General features: G+C 38.1%; 1 protein-coding gene across 3 annotated transcripts in view; it reads right to left on the reverse strand.

Annotated features, from left to right (window-relative positions):
• Window positions 1–19,406, reverse strand: part of Glcci1 (glucocorticoid induced 1) — a 73,714-nt gene extending 54,308 nt beyond the window's left edge. For 2 of the 3 annotated variants that reach the window (XM_028869852.2, XM_028869851.2), the window contains exon 1: window positions 18,914–19,406. In XM_028869852.2, coding sequence (XP_028725685.1) covers window positions 18,914–19,343 — 430 coding nt within the window. In that variant the 5' untranslated portion in view covers window positions 19,344–19,406. Of the gene's footprint in view, window positions 1–17,845; window positions 18,032–18,913 lie in introns of those variants that run through there. The other variant, XM_028869853.2, reaches the window with a different exon arrangement.
• Between the last annotated feature and the right edge of the window lie 2,527 nt (window positions 19,407–21,933).

Below are 21,933 nucleotides of genomic sequence, written 5' to 3' on the forward strand. Positions count from 1 at the left end.
AGCTGATGGCTTCTTGGCAAGAATAATTATGTTTTCTTTAAACAAATGGACTATGGTTGGTCAAACATATTCTAGTGGAGGTCTCACATCCATGAGAATATTAACAGCACAAACAGTAGGTTATTTAAAAAAAAAAAAAAAAAAAAAAAAGATAAGACACAAATTGAGGGCATAGGGAAATGAGGTGGACCTGGGAAGGGTTATTTAAACGGAATGGGAAGTGAAGGTGCTTGAAACACCATGGAAAAGAAAGAGGGAACAAGGGTTGGAAGACTCAAGCACTTAAAGCATTTGGAGTGCAATAAAAGTCATTTACTGAAAAACATAAGACAGTCTCAAAAAGGCTATTAAACAGGCTTTCTATATAAGCAGAGTAGAACTTAGGTAGTTAAGCAGGGTGAAACTTCAAAAGTAATAGTTTAATTTTATTGAAGGATTTAATCATGACCCTAAAATTATAATACTGTATATTCATCTTATAAAACAAATTTTGCCCTTTAAAGATAGTGTTTTATAACCTATTTTAATCTTCATAGATGTCAAAATAGCAAATGCATTGAGACAGCAAGACATTAGGTGGCTTGTCTCCAATTTCAAAATTTTCAAAATGATATACTTTTTAGTCTGAGATTTGAAAAACAGCCATAAATACATACAAGTAGGGAATGTGCCTGCCATTGTTTCACTACAGTTAAAGACAAAATCGATAAAGTTCCAGTTATAAATAGATTTAGCTTTATTATATTTGTAATGAGAGCTATTATCTTAGAAACTAGTTTTAAATATAGTTTATTATATATCATATGAATGTTAAATATTTAAATATTATCACTACCAAATTATATTTTTCTTGCCTTATAATTACAGAGAATGATTTTTAAAAGAAATTAAAATTGCATAACTGAGAATAAGAAAAAAAATGTGTACACAGGCATAGTACACAGCTTTAAACTTAGCATTTGGGAAGCAAGGGCAGGCGAATTTCTATGAGTTTGAGACCACCCGAGTCTACATAATGAGTTCCATGCCAGCTAAGGCTAAATCATGAGACCCTGTCTCAAAAAAAAAAAAAAAAAAAAAAAAAGAAAGAAAGGAAGGAAGGAAGGAAGGAAGGAAGGAAGGAAGGAAGGAAAGAAAGAAAGAAAGAAAGAAAGAAAGAAAGAAAGAAAGAAAGAAAGAAAGAAAGAAAGAAAGAAAGAAAGAAAGAAAGAAAGAAAGAGAGAAAGAGAGAAACCATGTAGGAAAAGGATATGCATCTCTATCTAATCTGATGTATAATAATATTATCTAATATAATTATGACTAGTTTAGTTTTCTAGTCAGCATGTTCTAGGCATTTTACCAGCATTCTATATTGGTCTGTCTTCCTTGGCACAAAAGCAATAAAAAATTAGATCAATACATGAGCCACTGTCATAGTCCATTTTTGTTGCAACAACAGAATATTAGAAACAGGGTAATTTGTAAAGAAAAGAGGTTCGCATGGGATCAAAGTTCATTATCAAGCTAGGAAATTCAAAGGCTTGGTGCAAGCATGTGCTTGAGCCCTAGATAAAAATTACAATTGAGGGAGCATCACTAAAAGAGGATGAAGAAAAAGAGGATGCAAAATGAATATAAGAGCTGGATAATTGGATGGAGTGCTGTGAAAAGCTTTCTTCAGGACCTGACACATTGCACCCATTAATTCACAGCTGGTGTGGTTATCTTCAGAAGACCAAAATTTTAGCATAAAATTTTGAGGGGTATGCTCTCCAGGCCCCACCACTTACTGAGAAGCTCCTGGCATCTGATGGTTGCCAGAGGAAGGAAGGTAAATTCTTCTCTGGAAGTGTGGACACTAGGAGGTTTCTCGTGCTCCAGCATATGGACACATGGGCAACCCTGACTGGACATGGTAGTTTATATGGAAAAAAAAAAAAAAAAAGGAAAAGAAAAAAGGAAGAAGTTGGGAGGGGGACATGATGAAAGAAATACAGGAAGGTGGAAGAGATGGGAGGGGTGGATATAATATTTCATTGTAAAAAATGTATGAAATTATCAAAAATAAAGAAAAATTATATTAGTGAAAACTATATCTACATTCTTGTTATGTAAATCAGCAAGAATTAAAATAACAACCTTCCTGAGTCTTTTTTGAAAGAATCTACCTAGAAGAAATTGAACCTAAAGTATGCAAAGCAATTAAGGATGGATGGAATGTAGGAACCATTCAGCTAGAATCTTTGAAAAAGGAGAACAAGAACATGTTCAAATAAATCAAACAAATACTGAACTACTGTAGAGTAAAATTAGTGACTACAGTATAGTAAAATTAGTGTTCTTCTTAACTATGTAAGCCTGAATTTCTGAATATGTGGTTGTGTGATGACAAATTCTTCTAAAGCCAGGCATAGAGATAACAGCCTTATATATGTTTAATATATGTGTTTATACACTTCTCATATTCAAATATACTTTCATTGTGTTGGATAGGTTTAAAAAATGTTTCTGCTCAGGCTAGGGAAGTAACTGAAATCTGAGCACCCACCTGCACTCTTGTAATACAATTTGACCTATTCTTGCCTTCCAAAGCTGACGATCACAGAGTAAATTCCAAAGAACATCTTAGAGAAGCCTATAGTAAATACTATGAAGGGATCAAGAAATAGGAATCCAGGAATCCCTTTAAGGGAAATGGTTGGTCAGAGAACTCAGACTTAAAGACAGTGCTATATGACATAAACATCATGGAGTGAAGCCTGGAGAAGGGCCTTCTCCTTGCCATGGAAGAGGCTAAAAGGAACTCTGAAGGGACAGAGAATAATCCACCAGACATGTCAAAAAAGAAGAATCTCTTTAAAATATTGTTTACATTGTATTCCGTGTGTGTGTGTGTGTGTGTGTACACAGATGTCAGAGGAAAGCTTACAAGAGCTGGTTCTGTCCTTCCACTACATGGGTTTTGGGGACTAACTCACATTTCAGGCTTGATAACAGTAGCTTTAATCAGAGAACCATCTCATCTGAACCTCAAAACTTTTAAAGCTAGAAAAGAATTAACTAGCTCTATTAATATCATGGAAACTCTACAAAAGAACAATCAAATTATGTCAACTTTAAGATACAGTATTATAATGCTGTGGGATGTCTTTCTGTGTGCTTTGAATATGTGTTACTACCATTGGCTAATAAATAAAGCTGCATTGGCCTCCTGCAGGGCAGGATGGAGCAAGGTGAGAAAATCCAAGAGATAGTGAGAGGAGAAAGAAGGGTGGGAGGAGATGCCAGCCTGCCCATGAAGGAGCAACAGGATGCCAGCAGACTGGTAACACCACAGCCATGAGACAACATATAGATTAATAGGAATGGGTTAATTTAAGATGAAAGAACTAGCTAGCAAGAAGCTGAAGCCACAGGCCATACAGTTTGTAAATAATAAAAGCCTCTGTGTGTTTACTTGGGACCAAGGGGCTGTGGGATGCAGGTCAGAGAGATTTGTCCCAACCCGGGGCCAAGTAGGACCGGATAAACTTCTGGCTACATTTGGTGCCCAACCTAATTGTGTCTCTCAGGCAAGTCGTGATACAGAGATACTGCAGTGTGAAGGCCTGACCTATAGTATGGCAGGTTCATGGCATGTAGGCTTGACCCACAGCATGGTGGATTCCCGCTGCTGTACACAGAGGTGTCTCCAAGCCATGCAGTGCACTATATGGTGAATTTAGCTTTTGCTAGTACAGACAAAAAAAAAAAAACAGGTTTCTGGGCTACATGCTGCTTGTGGGAGGCATAGACCCACTGCTTCCTAGAGCTGGCAGTGAATGTACCTCTGCCATGTTAGGAAGCTGAGGTGTGTGGAGCCAGCAGCCAGGCCTGCCGCTATAGTTCTAGGCACACTGCAGTTTAAATCAATGGTCAAAATCTGATTACAAATGCACAATAAGACAGATTCAGATGGAATAAAACTCTAAACGATTTACAATATATGTAAAAAAAAAATGTACGTAGGCTTGAAAGAGAAAAAAAGGAATAACTATGAAGAAATAGTTTTAAAAAATAAAATCTTTAAAGAGAATTAGAATAATATATAAGTTAAGCCACGTAAAGATAAAAATTACACAAACAATCTGGGTACTGCAGATTATTATATTGTCTTTGGATTTTTAACGGGAAAGAGGCATTTGATTGTAAAGGCTACTATGTATATTCAATATGTATATTTTAAAGGTATTTTGACTTCAAAAATTACGTCTAAGGATATCTTGCTTTGGAAAAGAGGTTTTGCTTTTATTTCCACAGAAGATGAAAACCTATGGAGTGCTTCCATATTAATACAGTTTGATCAACCAAGAACCCTTGAAGGGTCGATAAAGCCTCACAGACTACTATAGCCAAGATTTAACTATAATTCTTAATTTTCTCAGGATCTCCATAAGATTGCCAGTACCCCCAACCAGCAGGAAGCTATGCCCAAAATCCCAAAATATTGTTTATGTTTATTTTTATTTAAAGGGGGATGATTATAAATGCAATCTCTTTCTAAAGAAGAAAAGGGATATTATAGATATGATAAGATGCAAGGGTAGATTACTGAATCTACTTTAAAACAGCAACAACTTGTTTGAAATGTTTTACATTGCTATGGATTTTAGTTTATTGATAAAAATTAAAGTTAATTTTGTGATACTGCATATATATTTCTACTCTTGTTTAAGGTATTATGTTTATGCAACTCATTTAAAATTATAATGTATAATGAAGTGTTGAGATGGGATAAGAACTGAACAAAGTGGAAGACCATTTAGCAAATACACTAAGATCTTTTTTTTTTTTTTTTGTGACTCCCAGATACTCTGGTAAACTTTGGTCTTATTTCTCTGAGGCTGCCATTACTTAAGATATCTATAAGCTATTTTAAAGATGATTTTTAATATTTTAATCAGAAAGTATAGGTGCTTTGGTCGGTGATAGCTTGTAGATGAATTTCTAAATGGTCTTATTAAATAAAAAACATGGAGCCAGATATGTGGATGAAAACCTGGGAGAGATCAGGGAAATAGGGAAAGCCACAGCTAACCTTACCTCACTAACTCAGCAGCTTCCAAATGCCCATTACTTCCTGTCTACCCGTGTCTGTATGCCTTGCTGTTCTGCCATCTGTTTTGCTCTCTCCATTCAGCTACATCACTTCCTCTTTCTGCCCAGCTCTGACACTTCCTGTCTGTCTGTACAGACCTCCAGACCTCGATGGTTAACTAGTGCTGGAATTTAAGGCGTGTGCCACCACACCTGGCTCTGTTTCCAGTGTGGCCTTGAACACAGGGTTATCATGCTTGCCAAGTGATAGGATTAAAGGCATGTGCTAACACTGCATAACTTCTGTATTGTGGCTAGCTTTTTCCTCTGATCTCCAGGCAAGGTTTATTCATTAAAGCGCAAATAAAATATCACCACATTTCAGCACAAATAAAATATCACCACATAGCTAATTACTTCCAAATAAATATATTCCATCAAAGTCACATGATCAACTTGATGGGGTGTCAGACCTACTGACAATACACAATGAGCTATATGTGCCTATTTAACAATCAAAGAAGAAAGAGTGGGACTATCAAGGAGAAATATCAAAGTAACTGTAAAGACAATTGCTGGTTAACCATCTTGAAGCTCTAAAGTATAGTAATGCTAGCTGCTACTACTTGAAAAACTGAGTGGCTTATCACAGTAACAGCCTAATTGTATCTTCCTGACTGACAGATGGCCCTCAGTATCATCATTCAGTAATTCAGACTTCCTTCATCTTACAGATCACCATTCCTCTAGGCCTCATCAGTCTTCTGCAGGAATCTCTGTATTCAGCTGGCAGAAGAGGGAAGAGCAAGAATAAGGAAGGTCAAACTAACATTTTTAAACTGAGGAGGATGAAAGTATCATATGCCATTTAGCTTGTTTAGTGTAAGGAGCAAGGCTATGAATTATAGTCTAGAAGTGAACATACAGGAGGAAATAACAGGATTTAGCAAAGACATAGAAATCTTTACAACAGAAAGGTCTGAATTATGTTTGGAGACAATCTAAATCAAAGTCAGTCTCACTGGACTATCATTACAATCATCTGTCACTGCAAACAGATAATCTAACCTACTCAACACTAGGTTCCTAATAACTTTCTTGGTTATTTTCAAAAGTTTTATCCATCCCTAAGAGAAATTCACCATCACTGAGAATACTATAAATGAAATGTTTTTTCAATAAGTTTCAAAAAAAAATGTTAGGATACATATGTAATTCCTCAATGTGATCTCTTTAAATAGGTTTAGAGGATGGTACACTTATCTCAAAGTTCTAGAGGTTTACCAGGGAAATGTGGCATGTCATTTCAAACGGATTATGACTATACACATATGTGTCACATCTAATAGGGAAAAAAATTCCATTGAGTAACATTAAAACAAAATATTGAAGTCAAATTTTCTGAGTAAGTTTAACAACAGATTTAACTATAAAACATTTTAAACTACTTTATAACTGATTGTAGATATGTGCACATTTGCATCAAATATGTAGGTTAGAGGACAACTTTTAGGGGTCAATTACCCCCTTCCACCATGTGGGTCCAGAGGATAGAACTCAGATGAGGCAACTCAGATGAGGCTCGGGGGCAGGCATTTTTGCCTGCTGAGCCACCTCACTGGCCTACAGAACACCTTTTGGTAAGCTAAAACCTCTTAGTAAGCAAAGAATCCAGTGCTATCATCTATTCTAGGTTATAAGACTAGGAGCCATTTGGAGACTAGGGGTTCTGTTTTCAAATGCCTACTATTATCAATCTTACTGAAAGACCAGCACTTTCTATTCAAAAAGGACTATATTCATCATTCCCTCCTCCTACTTTTAAGAAAACATCTATTCTCTTAGTACTGTTTGTTCTTATCTAAGTAGCACAAGGGAAATAATGTAATTGAATTAAGTCATACAAATATAACAAGTCTCAATGTCTTTTCAGAGGCACCTGCACTTAAGAAAAAAGTAACTTGTCAACTAAAAAGAATCTTTAGTAAAATTTCAAACAAGCTGATACAGTAACATTAAAACATTCATTTGGTGGGCAGTGACATCCAAAAGTGTCTAGATTCATACTCTAAAGAAAGTGACATTTTAAGTAAGACCCCCATGCTCCTTAAATAGCTGCAACACAACAGAAATATGTGTATACAGTGCTTCAAAAACACAGAGGACTAACAATTATCCCCACCTGAAAAAGTTGAGACTAGCTGAAGGACTACCTGCAAAGAATTCAGGAATTTTCAGCAAAAAATGCACATAAATTAGAGAAAGAGACTTTCCGACAGAGACTATGAATTCAAAGAGTTACAAAAGAATACTAACATATCCTTAAGAAAACAAAACACTTTTTTAAAAACAGTGAATTCAATCTAGCAGGAACACAAGTACAAAATGGGTGTATTAAAATGCATGAGTCTTTTGTGTCAAGCTAAACATGGTGGGCTTTATTTCTTATTAACCTTATTAACTAAGAAACCAAAAGAAATCTTTTTATAAAAATCAATTTTTTTTTCTTCTAAAGATAGACTATACTTAATTGTAGTAAAATAGCAAAATAAAAGCCTAATGGCAGGGAAAGGCCTAAGAATACTAAGCAGTCTACAGTCTAACAGGAAATAATTGGGACCTATTAGAGGGCCCTCTAGATGTCTAAGAGGGAAGGGAAAAAAACTGATAGACTGAAGAGAATTCTGAGACTGAATAATATACAGCAATCGGAGAGAGAAATAAGATAGAAGCTTTAGGCTAGTACAAAGTAAAATCATCATAATCATCATCACCATCACCACCACCACCACCATCATCCAAGACTGTACTCCACAGTGCCAACAAAGAAACCATCCATCTTCATTTCCACATCAAGTCCCTGACTTTAAACTTAAATCATTCAATATTCTGATCTTGATAACTGTACTCCTAAATTGTATCTCTGTACAAATGAATCATTAAAGCATAATTCAAATGTGCAACTATATATAGTTAAATTTTTATTAAATCATTTTATTCTCTTAGTAGCATAAAATAATACTAGTCCACTTTTTCAAAGTATCTAAACTGAACATTAATTTCCATACTAAGAGTGTGGTGTAGTCTACTCTGTGAAAACATATGTCTAAGAAAAAAAGCACTAACAAACCTTCAAAGACAGTTATATTTAAAAATATTTCGATTTTTAAGTTTGTAGAATATAGGGATGTCGGTTTTAATCTGCTGTTAACAAGCTCTACCTCTAAGAATAACTCTAGTCCACAGAAATGCCACACATACTTTCTGAAGATTTATTTTTGTGTGTGGTGTGCTCATCTGCTTACAGTGGCCTTTAGAGGCCAGAAGAGGGGGTCAGAATACCTGAAACTGGAGTTACAAGTGGTTGGAGCCCTAGGACCTGGGTGCTAGGAATGGAACTCCAGTCCACCACAAGAGCAGTAGGCACTCAACTTCTGAGCCATCCCACCAACCCCTACACTTTTTGTTTTCAATTCAAACAGGGTCTCTTGTTTTGACTGGCTTTAAGATCTCTATCCTCCCGCCTCAGTCTCTGGAGTACTAATATTACAGGCATACACCGTCATGCCTAGTACACTTTTCAAAGCTTGTTTCAGTTTTGAATGTAAAAACCAAAACAATTTTGAACTCACTAATTATGAAGAAAAGTATGGTACATTTGTTTAGAAGAATAAACAGGCTAGAAAGACGGCTCAGTGGTCAGAAACACCTGAGTTTGATTTCCAGTACCCACATGCCAGCTTACAACTGTCTGTAACTCCAGTCTCAGGGAATCTGACACCCTCTTCTGGCCTCCATGGGCACCAGGCACTTGTGTGGTACAGAGATATATACATGCAGGGCAAAACACCTATACACATTAAAAAAAATAATAATAAATTTTAAAAAGTAGTAAATTGGATACAACTGTGAATTCAAATTATGTTTAATGATTCACAAAAGGAAACATGTTGAAAGTAAATTTTTCTCCAAACCAAATCAACAAACCTATTTCTTATCAAACAACTTTAAAGTAAGCAGTTTAGTCCACAAGCTCAACATTTAAAGCATTCCTCTGGGAAGGAAATGTAATTGTAATGACATAAGTAGTAAATTACCCCATAATCACAGGGAAGAACTTCAAAACTGGGTCTAGTTGGGTTTCCATTGATTTTATCTTATGTGAGTGGGCAAAATTTAGTCACTACCACTTGTATACTAAAATTAAAGTCCTACAAAATAAGATGATCATGAACCTCTCATCTTTATGGACAGAGTATCAGGCACTTCTCATTATCTGGTGATTGCTGAGAAAGGAGTGTGAACTTCAAAGCATACAGACATATGTGTGCAATCCCGTTCTCCTCTCCTCTTCCCTCCTCCCTTCCCCACACCCAACTTGGAAGCTTTATGTTAAAAAAAATTACCCTCTAGAAAAATATAATTATAAACAAAAGTATGCATTCCTACAAATAAATGACTAATCTAATGATGTTTACTCATTGTTTTGTCTTCCTGACAGTAATAAGAATACAAGGGTTTCTAAAGCTTTTCCCAAAGAAAGAGGACTACTTTCTAAGGCTGCTTAGGAAAAGATCTAAGAAATTATAAAAGGAGTAATACCTCTTTGTTATTGTTTGTTTGTTTGTTTGTTAAGGACACAATATTCTAAAACAGACCTGGAAATATCTATCTAAAATAAATACATCTTTTCCTAGGAAAGGGGGAGAGAGAGAAACAGTTTGCACAACAGTTCTTTCCTTTTTAGGAGTTATTTGAATACCAAATTTCTAAGAACTTTCAAACTCAGACTAAAGAGGTGATAGAAATGATATACTCATATTCATTTAGAACAGCTTCTTGGGTATTAGTTAATTTTGCTAAATGTCAGAACATTTATTCAGCAAAGAGAAATTACACTATTAATATGTTTTAACAACCTCAGATGAACCTTGTGTGATTGACTTCTTAAACAGTTTATACAAATAACATTTTGGTAAATTATTTTGCTTGCACATAAGTTAGAGAATAAGTAAAGCAAATAACCACCTGAAAACCTGCCTGACAATTTAATGTTTTCATAATGATAAAGCATAAATTAATATATCACTCACATTCTCCTTATTAGAAATACTACATTTCAGTTTCTAACTGAAAGAGCACACTGATTTGGGACATGATGGTGTTAAATTACTGGAAATACAATAAATTTAGATGCCCTTTTATTTATTTATTCCATGGAATCTCAATAGATGAAGATGTACTTAACAGAATTCTAAATTATTGCTGAAAAAGGGAAAATTAGTCTTCCCCAGGAATGAGCACCCTAATTGGCTATCCAGTAACAGGTGCTCAACCCTGAAATCATACACATATAAGCAATACTAAATGTATTTGGCAGGTTGTATTTATATTGTTATGCATTTATATATACACAAGTGTTGTGTGTGTAACAATAATAAAAAGGAAAACAAGCCATGAATTTGAGAAGTGAGGTGGGGAGACATGGAAGGGGTTGAAGAGAGGGGCCAAACAAGATAATTAGTACATGCATCAAAAAAAATTACCAAAAAAAAGGGTATCTTTACAATACTTTTTACTTTCAGACTTTGGGCTCCTTCGGAAACTGTCTCAAGGTCCATTTAAATAATGGTTTGTGTTAGTCTTTTAAATGACTTTGCAAGAAACTATTTTAAAGCCATTTTAGTACATTTCACACTCTATAATGTATCTATGACTAAAAACATGTACAGTTGTGTCTAAACTTTGTATGTTATAAAATATTCTCTCTATAGAAGCCTATATTATGTCTTTCAAAATATAAACACTTGTGTAAAATTCATTTTTGTCCCAACTATTTCTACAGCAAAATGCTAGCTCCTTCTACATTATACAAAGCTCTAAATCCATGTTTTTCTAAGCTTAACCACAACCGTTGGATGTCAGGCCCAAACAAAGACCCAAACCAACTAATTCTATAAAAAGGGGTAGCATAAATATAATCTATTAAATTTAATCTATCACATATTTATAAGATTTCATGTCCTTATGATATTCTTCAGTGATTTCATTCCAGAGTATGCATACTTGTCTCTTAGTGTGCACAGATGTGTATTTAGAAAGCTCAAGCAGAAATCTCTGTAAATCCTATATATGGAATTAACTAATATTTACTGTAAGGCCATTTAAGTACCAGATATCATACTACATACTGTAATGCTAAAAATAACAGGTATATTAGGTAAAGTACACATATCCACAAGAATTACCTTACAAACAGAGATATAGAGATGAAAAATCATAACCAAATCACAGCTAAACTGCCAAGGACTTGCAAACAGCTACATTAATTATGGAATAATATGGAAAAAACATGCAAAGATTCATCAACTACACTGTATTGTTACCTTTGTAAAACATTTTTAGGGACTTCAAGAATAGAGTATTTTTAATGAAAATAAAATAATAATAGTTCACTTCATCACTTTCTATACTTTCCTATTTCCTAAATTCCTATTTAAAATTTCAGATGACTTACTGTGGCCATACTCTTTTCTTCAATACTCTTTTTGCAACATTAGAAAAGACTGGCACACAAAATATGATTTACCAAGCATCCGCTTTGTTCTTGCACAGATTAGATGTAAAATTAAATCCTTAAATAAGAGTTTACCTGCATAAAGATGTTAACTTTTGATTGAATGGCTTATGCAAAGTGAAAACAGCGAACCATCTTAAAGACAAACATGAGTGAAGAGTAAAGGTGAGGGCTATAATGTTAATATTACTTTAAAATATAAACAAGGGAATAAAAATGAAATATATAAATTCTGATATAAGAAATAAAAATAAGTCACTGAGCATTCAATCAAGACAGCACATAAATGGTCTATGGAAAAAGGTTTACTATCTTGCATTCTCACTCAGTAGTAGCAGGTATTTTAGTCAAAGCCAAGTCATACTCATTTGAATAGTCTCAAGAGGCATCATTAAGTATTGCTACACATTCTACAATACTACACAGGAAACTACATTCAACAACAATTCAGACTTCTACAACAAAGCGTATATGTGTCTGGAGCACATAAAGGCCAGTGGCATCACCCTAAGTCAAACTACAAAGGGATATTATATATATGCAATGATATGCAGTAGATCCAGACATATTACAAAAGCCATTGGATGAAGCTATTCTCAGTTTCAAAAATGAAAGAAAAAAGTATATAAACAGAGTGGTAACTTTAAAGTAATCCCCAGGGCCACTCCACTGTCCAGACATTTGAAAGAATGCTTTGTAAATGCACAACTATAGACAGGTTCTAAAGATTCTTAAGAAGAGCAGAGACTGGGCATGGTACAGCATCCTGTAACCCAGTAACTCAGGAACTTAAGGCTGGAAGATGGCCAGCTGGAGCTAACCTACACTATACAGGGTGACCCTGTTAAATGAATATGCTCTTAAGAAGTATATTAACTTATGATTTTTCTAACAGTAGAAAAGATAAAAATCAGTTAATGAACTCTTCAAAAAGTTTCACCATGACCATACTGGATACATAAGGAAATACTATTTATTACTATTAGCTATTGGTAGGTATTTCTGATCTTCAGCAATACTAGGCAGCAAGTAGCAGTGCTTTTTAGTTTTTTGTTACAAAACACTGCTAGATGGCTGCAAATTACTTAATTCCAATAACTTGGCAGACAGACAATCTTGAACACTAACCTTGCCACACTACTATGGGTTTCACTAGCTTCTTCAACTCATTCTTAATTTTGGCAAGTCATAATTAAGGTGCAACATGGTGGCACTCCGTTAAATTATACATGTGGAGTTCAAACTCACACTGCAAGCACAGCTGTTGTCTCCTAGGAAGGCTGAATCAATCTACTGAGACAATTACTTGAGACGAGTACCTGCTTAGTAATTCCTTAGGCATTAGTCAAATCAGTTAACCACCATCTATAACTAATTCTAAACATTTATGAAAGGAGAAAAGCATTCTGCACAGTATAATGTGATTCAAGAGACAGCATAGATTCTTATTACATATAAATGGAAGCAACTACAATAAGGTTCATAACCCTGCGCCCCAGGAACAAGGTACAATCTCCATCTCCCTGTTTCCTCCATGTGCATATGTGAGGGCCCCTCCCCTGTAAGAAGCAAGCAGAGAAAATGGCCATCCTTCCATATTCTATTTTAGTTACATTCACCAAACTCTTAACATTTTTAGACATTCTGAAAGTATAAGAGCATGGCATGTCCCAGCACTGCAGAAGAGTGCCAATGGAAACACAAAAGAAAATCCATTTCTTTGACATTCTTTTAGATCAAAAATCCCAGCAGTTTAATTGTGGAATCAACAATCTAGAATTAAAAGAACAGGATTCTACACCCATTTTCTTGCTGAACTTCAAAGTATACATAGCTTGGCAAATAGTCACCCTCAAATGTTTTCTTCCTTTCTATCTACAACAACTAGAGAGACAGGATAATACAAAGAAGTCACCAATTATTCATGAACTTGCCTCCTCCTGTTATTTGCATCAACAATATTCACTTAAAATAAACCACAGTGATAAAGGTATCAGCCATACATGTTTCTATAAAAATGAGATTTGGGGTAGATATTTTTCTATAATTTATTCATAAATAATATCTTTAGACACTTCAGACTTACTGATAACCCATTAAAACTTATTTTGCAAAATAAGCACCAATATTTTTCTGAATTATCAGAAAAATTGATTACATTCTGGTCATTTCTAGGGTCCAGATAAAGGTAAGGTAAAGTTTGGTGGCTTTGGTCATTCCATCAGTTCCCCAGACTGAAATCAGGAAATGAGTAGTATTCTCTTTCTTCAGTTTAATCGTAGCAGATCAGTTATGAGGTCATACATTAGATGAGCTCAACCTTCTTTGTAAATAAATAATATGCAGGGCACACAGAAAGGATGTCAAAGACAGGAGAACAGAAGGCTATACTGGGGACCAACAATAACAGCGCCAGGCACTGATCCAGGACAGGTACTGTAGAAAAGCCTATTTGGGTGGGGTCTGAAAATTCTAAGCTCCAGAAAAAAGACTGAACTAAAATTAAGACCCAGAGTCATTGGTTATATATAATTGATACAGTATTAGCTGCAAGTGAAGTTTGGGTACAACTAACTTTTATTATTTTTTTAAAATTTCAGACTTAATTTGAATGCTGACTTTTGTTTACATTTGATTTGTTGCATGGAGCTAACCCTTGTTTCCTTAGTTCAAATGTAGCCCACATTATCACAAGTAAAATAAAAGAATGTCATTACCTTTCAATATATCTCCAATGTAAAAATTTTCCAAAAATGCAAACCAAAGTCAATTAACTATACCTTTGTGAAAAGTACTACAATTAATAAAATTATGTTCAATTCAATAACCACACATAAAACCTTATAGATAGTTAAAAAAATTATTATCCTACTATATACACTTTACGTATTCAATGTTCTATACGCTCAGGGTAATAGTATTTGGGAAGAATATAATCTCTGAACATAGAGTAGATTGATTAAGTAACTTTTACTACTCAACAACTGATTGTGAGATCCTTATGCACCATAATGGACGAGGGGGTGGGGGAGATGAGAGCCATTAACACTATTTAGTTCAATTATAAGAGGTTAAAAATATTTCCCCCAAATCAGAATTTAAAAATTATTCTGGAATTCTAAGCTTAATATATTTTCACTCTATTCAGGAAAGCTTAGAAATAAATTCCTATAAAGGACTCTAAGAAAAATAAATTTTAAATGGGGAGATGGGTGCAGAAAACCTCAATCTCTAAAAATATTAGCCAGATAATAAACTTTCAAAAAGGAAATTGGAGAGTATTTTTAATCAGAGAAAAAAAAATTACCAAAATGTTTGTATTTCACAACTACGGACAGCATTAAAATTACTCAAAAAGGGAAAATTAATGAAGAGCTTAAAAACTTAAAAGCAAATGAACTGGTTAAGCACACACATATCCATTAACACAGTGTCTGCAGTTAAACATTCTACCCTTGCTGGCTTTGTATTATCTTTTAATAATAGCATAATTTCTTTACGTATAAGACAAGAGGTTTTCAACATTCCTGAGGGGGGAAATCTCATCAAATTTCAGTCTAGGGTTGCCAATATCTTTGGGAGTATGAGGCCGAAATAAATCTGGTAGGTTAAATAAAAGATTAACACATTGTTTTTCATAGAAGGAACTAATAAGTTACAGGATCTTCAGAATTTTTGTTACTAGATTTGGTAAAAAAAAACATAAGCAGGATTCTCCAACTAGAGCACTCTAGGCAATTATTTTTATATTTTTATAACCTGTAAGTTTTTAATGTTGGATATTTACAAAGACATACACACACACACACACACACACAGAGAGAGAGAGACACAGAGAGAGAGAGAGATTTCTATTTGCTACCTACTATCTTTACAGCATTGTATTTGTTTAGTGTTTAAACCCATGGGTTTTGTTCTATTGGATTTCAGAGAGCTGCCACTTTCTATTTTCTTTAGGTCATTACTAAAGATCATTAATTTTAACCCTAACACTCTGCTTTAGTCTCATTCGAATTGTTCTACTTATCTCAAAGGTAGAATTTGTTATTACCATCACAAAAAATGACTATTAGCATAATACTTTATGATTTTACATCTATTACAAACACATCACAGGGAGCCAGAGGATGCATTCAGTAGCTTGTCATTCACCACTTCAAAACCCTTCAGAACCAAACAAGGGAAGGATGACATTTTACTAATAGTAGAAGAACAGAGATGAATATAAATAATAAGCCTTGAAGTTTTGAAATACACAGGAAAGAAAAAATACAAAAAGAGGATGATCGAGGAACACCAACAAAACAGAACTTTCAATTTGTAAATTTCCATGTTTTTTAAATAAAGCATGATGTTAGCAGGTCCATGCATCCTCTGTTAAGGTAACCATTTAAATTATCTAAAGCTATAGGCCCAAAATAAAGGGAATTATTATCTTTCTACTGGGAGTTATATATTAATATAAATTTTAAAACTGACTGTTCTATTTACAGAATTCAGTTTTTCTCAGCTTTCTGACTTAAGTATCAACTATTACTCTAGCCTTAACCCCATAAATATGCATGCTATGAGTGTTTATGAAAAAAATATCGACATTATGTGTTCAAAAACTGTTCACATTTCTTCCTGATAAAAGAATTTAAAAACTTAGTTTCTATATTTTTTCCACAATCAGACAAAATATGAATAAAATTCTGAATAATTAGTTGTTACCTACAATTCAAATCTCCATAGCTCTTAAAGCTTTCTGTAAACAACACACATCTACATGAAATACATACCCCTTCAGTCACCATCTACTTAATTATTTTTATGTGTAGTTTCAAAGTATAGTCTAGTGTCTAGTCCCACACCTTGAAATGTGCAAAAAAAGGAAGGAGAAGGAGAGCAGAGGAAGCAATGGAGCACGTTGTTGTTTTTCATTCATGCAGCAGAGTGATGTCAGTGTCTGCAGCAGCAGCAACAGCAGCAGGCGCTTTGGTCAGTGAAAACTAAAACCCACTCAAGTCAGAACCTTAGTGAATTCAAAAGAAACTAATTGAAATTTTAAGTCACAGGACAGATTTTTAAGTGGCTAAACAGAAAGAATGTATTGGCTATATGTTGTAGTTTCAATATGGAGCGAGAGGAACAAGGCAGAATGTGGACCAGTAACATAGGGTGATATAATCAAGGGACTAGCACAAGAGCCTGCATTCAAAAATCACTTCAATGCAAGACACTGACAAAAACACCTGATGTTATAAACAGCAGAGCCACAGGAGAGAAAGGCCTTCAACCCCCAGCACAAGCCTTGACCCTGCAAATCTGCCTACTGCACACCCAGACTCAAGAATTGTTTTCATCATGATTGCATTCAAATTGCATTAAACTCTGATGTGCAATTTTACAACAAAGAGCAGAATTTAAGCCTGATCACAAATTTCATTAAAACTACTTTATGATGGGGCATGTAATTCTTAAGCAATTAGGGCTTTTGAGGGATGTAGAAAAACAAGTTGTACTATTATTTATGGTAAGATGTTAGTGTTTATCAACAAAAGGACAGGAGGTACTAGGTGGCCATTATACTGTTGCAGCAATTGCCAAAACTTCTTTAACTGCCCACAAAATCCTCTGCACACAATCTACAATTCGTATTTTTTTTTACATTGTTCCCTGAAAGAAAACCCCCAAACTCCATTAACAAACTGTTAAAGCTAAATCATTCAAAAATGTCTGCTGCCTCCTTCTCTTTCTGTTACCTCTCCTTTAACACAGCCACAGAAAATGTGCAAGGGAGTTGCATATGGCATTAATCTGTTAGAAAATGGTGGACTTTTCTATAAAATACAGCCAAAGATGTGTGTTCAGTTGTGGTCATTATTAGGGCGATCACGTTGTTTTCATTCATTCATTCAGGATTTGCTGGAGGATGTCAGTTTCTGCAGCAGCTGGCTTGACCTGGGGGAGTGGGGGGGGGGGAATTCCTCCTGGTGCATACAGATTACAGGATGTATTTCTCGGTGCTCAAGCACTTACTTCACGGCACTACATCCTACACAGGGGCTTACCATCAAGTGGTCTGAAAGCAAGTGCTTTAGCAACATGCTAATTACAGGTCTAAATTAAAGCTAAAAAAAACCCTAAACTTCGATCTATCATACTGCAATCACTTTCTCCAACTCTAAACATCTTAGAACCTCCATCGTAAACAAAAATTTCACATACCATATAAACATCGTATGGAGCTTGGTAGTATTTTCCTTCTGAGTAGGTTTTTTTCTTGTTTTCTTTCCCTACTCCGTATGATTCCTTCCTTCCAAAACGCAGCAGCGGCAGCAACAACTGTAGCTCTAGACTGGTATCTAAGAATATTAGGTATTTGATTCTCCCTTATGGCCTTATGTCCCTGTTTTGCCTAATTTTCTTTTTCTCCCCCAGGAGTCAACTAGATCATGCACTATGTCCCCAGGCATAAACAAAACCAAACCCAAACAGAAAACATTAAGGGGAGTCCACAGCATCCACCCACTCACCATTACCTTTGACACCTAACAAAAAAGAAACTTGAGAACCCTACATAGCTCAGCTGAACTGCTAAGTATACTTAGAGATGGAAGGAAAAGTAAACACACTCCACAAACAGGCTTTAAGAAATGCATCGTGAAAATCACCTTTCGGGCATGAGCCATTTGTAGTGTAGTAGTGAGTGCTCCGATGCATGGCTATATAAAGCAGAGAGGGTGGGTGGATAAACCCTATACACTTCAAATGCACATTCAAAACTGGCTCCTCTACACATGCCAAGGATAGCCTAACGTCGTAACTAACGCCATCAAGCCTCCAAAACACAAAACGAGCAAAACATACTAGAGACGAGTCAAGAACTTTGTGGGAAAGCACAAAGACTGCAGAGATTACTACTACCACCTCATCCGCCGCTGGAGAGTTCGTGTGCATGTTCAAGGGTTTCACCCAGCAACTCCTTCCCCGGCTACACACACACAGAGCTAACGAGCTATTAAACCGAAACACTTTTCCTTGCAGGCGAGGGATGCAAGATAATAAAAAATAAAAAAAAAATGAGGGGCGGTGTGAGGGTCAGATAAAAGTTGATTTTCAGGTCGCTCCTCCAAGCAAGCCCTGCAGCGACCTCAGGGGGGGTGAGATTCCCAAAGCCACTTTCACACCTTCGGTAATGAACTAGCAAACAGAAGCCCGGAGAGGCTGAAGTTTCCACGCAGGGCACCGTCGGGGAGACGCAGCCCGGGAGGACGGGAGGGTTGGGCTCGCTACCTCTGCACACGGGCGAGCCGGGACTCCGTCTCTCAGGTGAGCTGCTCCTCCGCTGGCTCTCGGGGGACCGTCTCGGGCGGCCCTTGGCGCGAGGCGCCTGCTCGGCCGGGACAGCGACCGGCGGTGGAGTCGGGCTAGACGGGCTGGGGCCGCGGGCCGCGCCGGTCCCGGGGAGACTGGCGAGCGTGGCGGCGGCGGCGGCGGCGGCGGCCGGGCGCGTGGGGCTGTGCTGGCTGCCCCGCAGGAGCTGGTAGGGCACGGTGGCGCGGATGGGCTGCAAGAGCCGACCGGCTCCCGCAGCGGGTGCGCAGCTCCCGGCCGGCCCCGTCCCGCTCCCGGCAGCGGCGGGCGGGGAGCCCGCGGTGCTGCGCCGCATCCTCTGCGGAGCGGGGTGAGGGGTCTGGGAGGAACTGGAGGACGCGGTGGACATGGTGGCTCCGCGGGCGGGCGGGCGGCCGGGCGGGCGAGCGGGCGCGCGAGCGTGTGGGAGCCGGCGCGGCGGTGCGTGCGATGTGTACGGGGGAGGGGCGGCGAGGGGCGGAGCCGCGGGGCTCCCCTTCCGACGCGCACCCCGCCGCCGAGGGGGAGGGGACGCCGCGACGGCCAACGTCCAACGGCCCCAACCGCCCCGCGGCGGCGCTCGGCGGGGCGCTCACGGCCCGGCCCGCGTCGAGCCCATGGCCGCCGCCGCCCCGGACATCGCGCTGACAGGGCACTCGCCGGGTTCCCGCGCCTCCTCAGCCCTCGTGGGGTGGGGGTGGGGGGGTGGGCGCCCGCGCGACAGGACGCGGGGAGCGCCGCGACTCTGGCCTCGGAGGAGAGAAAGGGGCCTCGAGGCGCCTCGCGCCGCGCGCAGCCCGCGCCACCGCAAACGCCGCAGCCGCCGCCACCGCCGCCGCCGCCACCTCGACCCGCTTCTCACTCGGAATGGCAACTAATCCAGGGTCGGAGCCCCGCCCCCGGCCCCGCCTCTGGGCGGTCCGGACCCGGCTCCGGCCGCTGCGAGAGCCCCGATTGGCCGCGCCACTCTACTCCAGGACTCCAGGGATTGGTGGTGCCGTCGGAGTGAGAGGAGACTTGGCCAATTACAGGACGGTGTTTCCGCCTTAGGGGCGGGGCGTGGGCGTGGATGGAAGAGGAGGGGTTGTGAGCCGAGGGAGGGACCCAAGAGTTGACAGTCTTTTGAGGTGAGGTTGAGACTAGAAAAGTGGGTCCCTGAGTGTCCTGCGCGTGCTCCGCCGCCCACAGACACGCGCACGCTGCGATAAGCAGGTTGCAAGGGCTCCACCCTCCCGTGGCCTCTACAACCTGAGGCTGAGGACGCTGGAGGCAAAACTAACTTGGCAAAGACACCTGCATCCGGTGTGATGTTTTAGTCACAACTGAATAAAAGGATACCTAACCCTTTTCATCTTAGTAATGTCTTCTAGTGTCTTACTAGCCTCGTGAGTCAAAACAACCTCGGGAGTGGTGTCTGGAAGCTAGACTGAACAAAATACACCTGCCATTATAGCCATTTGTAGTTACAAAGTGGAGTGGAGAACATCAGATTCTGAATTGTAGACATCAACAAGAAAAGTTATGTCATCGCAGCATCTGATTTATTAATGCAGGGCACCTAGTTGACTATCCAGGAGCAGATGGTCTCCTGGGGGGGGGGGGCGGGATACCCGGCATAATGTAACAATTCATTGTGGTAATTTTCTGTGTGGGGGGAAGTTCTTTTTATTCTTCTACGAGGAAAGTGAGAAGTACAAAGATTTTACATGGGCGTAAAAAAGTATATAAAACCCTAATCAGGAATAATTGAGGGTCTACATCAGATACCTACTATTAATTCCCATGAGGAAAAAAAAGATTTTAAAATGTAAAGAAGAGGGATGTCTGATTGGTCTACTCCTAGGGTCTGCCCACACTGACAGGTTTCCTCTGATTCCAGGCACTACATGGATCAGTTTTACTCACCTTTCTCTGCTTCCTGTATACTCAAACAAAAATCACACTAAATTCTTTTTTGGAAAAAAAATCGATGGTGCCTAATCAAAGTACAAAAAAATAGCATCTAGTACTATATCCCACTAGATTAGTCATAGTTCCAGACTTTATGACATATTAAAATAACAGCTAACATTTACTAATTCACCACGTGCCAGCCACTGTTCTAAGGACATTACTATGTGTTAACTCATCCATTCTTCATATAATCCACAAGGTATGTACTATTATTATCCCACTGTTTTCCCAGCTGGGGCACAAAGACAGTGTCTTGTCTGAGAGTACTCATAGTAAGTGGGAAGCTGAGAGTTGAGACCAGAGGGACAGGCTCTGGAGTCTGAGGAAGCCCTGTGATTTAGTGCCTCCCAACGTGAAATGTATGGTGTGGGCAGACACATGATCAAGAGAATTTACAGTAGACCACAGATGTCACCTGTTAAATTCCCATCAGTTCAAAAGAGATATGCTGTGTTTTGTTTTCCAAGACAGAATTTCTCTGTGTAGCCCTGGCTGTCCTGGAACTCGCTTTGTACCAGGCTGGCCTCGAACTCAGAGGTCTGCCTGGCTCTGCCTGTGCCTCCCCTCTGAGTGCTTAGATTCAAGGTGTGCACCATCACCACTGGGCTCGAAAGAGATTTTATAAGTGAAAACCAGCTCCCTGTTTTTACTTTCTAGAATAACATATATTTTAATTATATATAGAACAAAATGACTCTTTGGAATTTGATATAATTGACCTACTATATAGATTTTTTTCATCCAAAAATTAATGGTTCTATATTAATTGACAAGTTATAATCTTTCATGAATAAAAAACAATAAATGACTACTTTGGGTATTTTCTTTTTCAGAATAGCAAGAAAAAGCTATTATACCAAGTTGATATTAAAATATATAGTTTAAAAAATACTGGCAAATTTCTAAGTTGATGATTTGATTACAGCATAGTTTCATTATAGAAATGTCATCTCTTGTCACTCCTGAATCTCAGTTTGGAACAACCTCAACATATTAGATTACCATAA

This window comes from Peromyscus leucopus, chromosome 3 (assembly GCF_004664715.2).
Source record: "Peromyscus leucopus breed LL Stock chromosome 3, UCI_PerLeu_2.1, whole genome shotgun sequence".
In the NCBI taxonomy this organism is placed as follows: Eukaryota; Metazoa; Chordata; class Mammalia; order Rodentia; family Cricetidae; genus Peromyscus; species Peromyscus leucopus.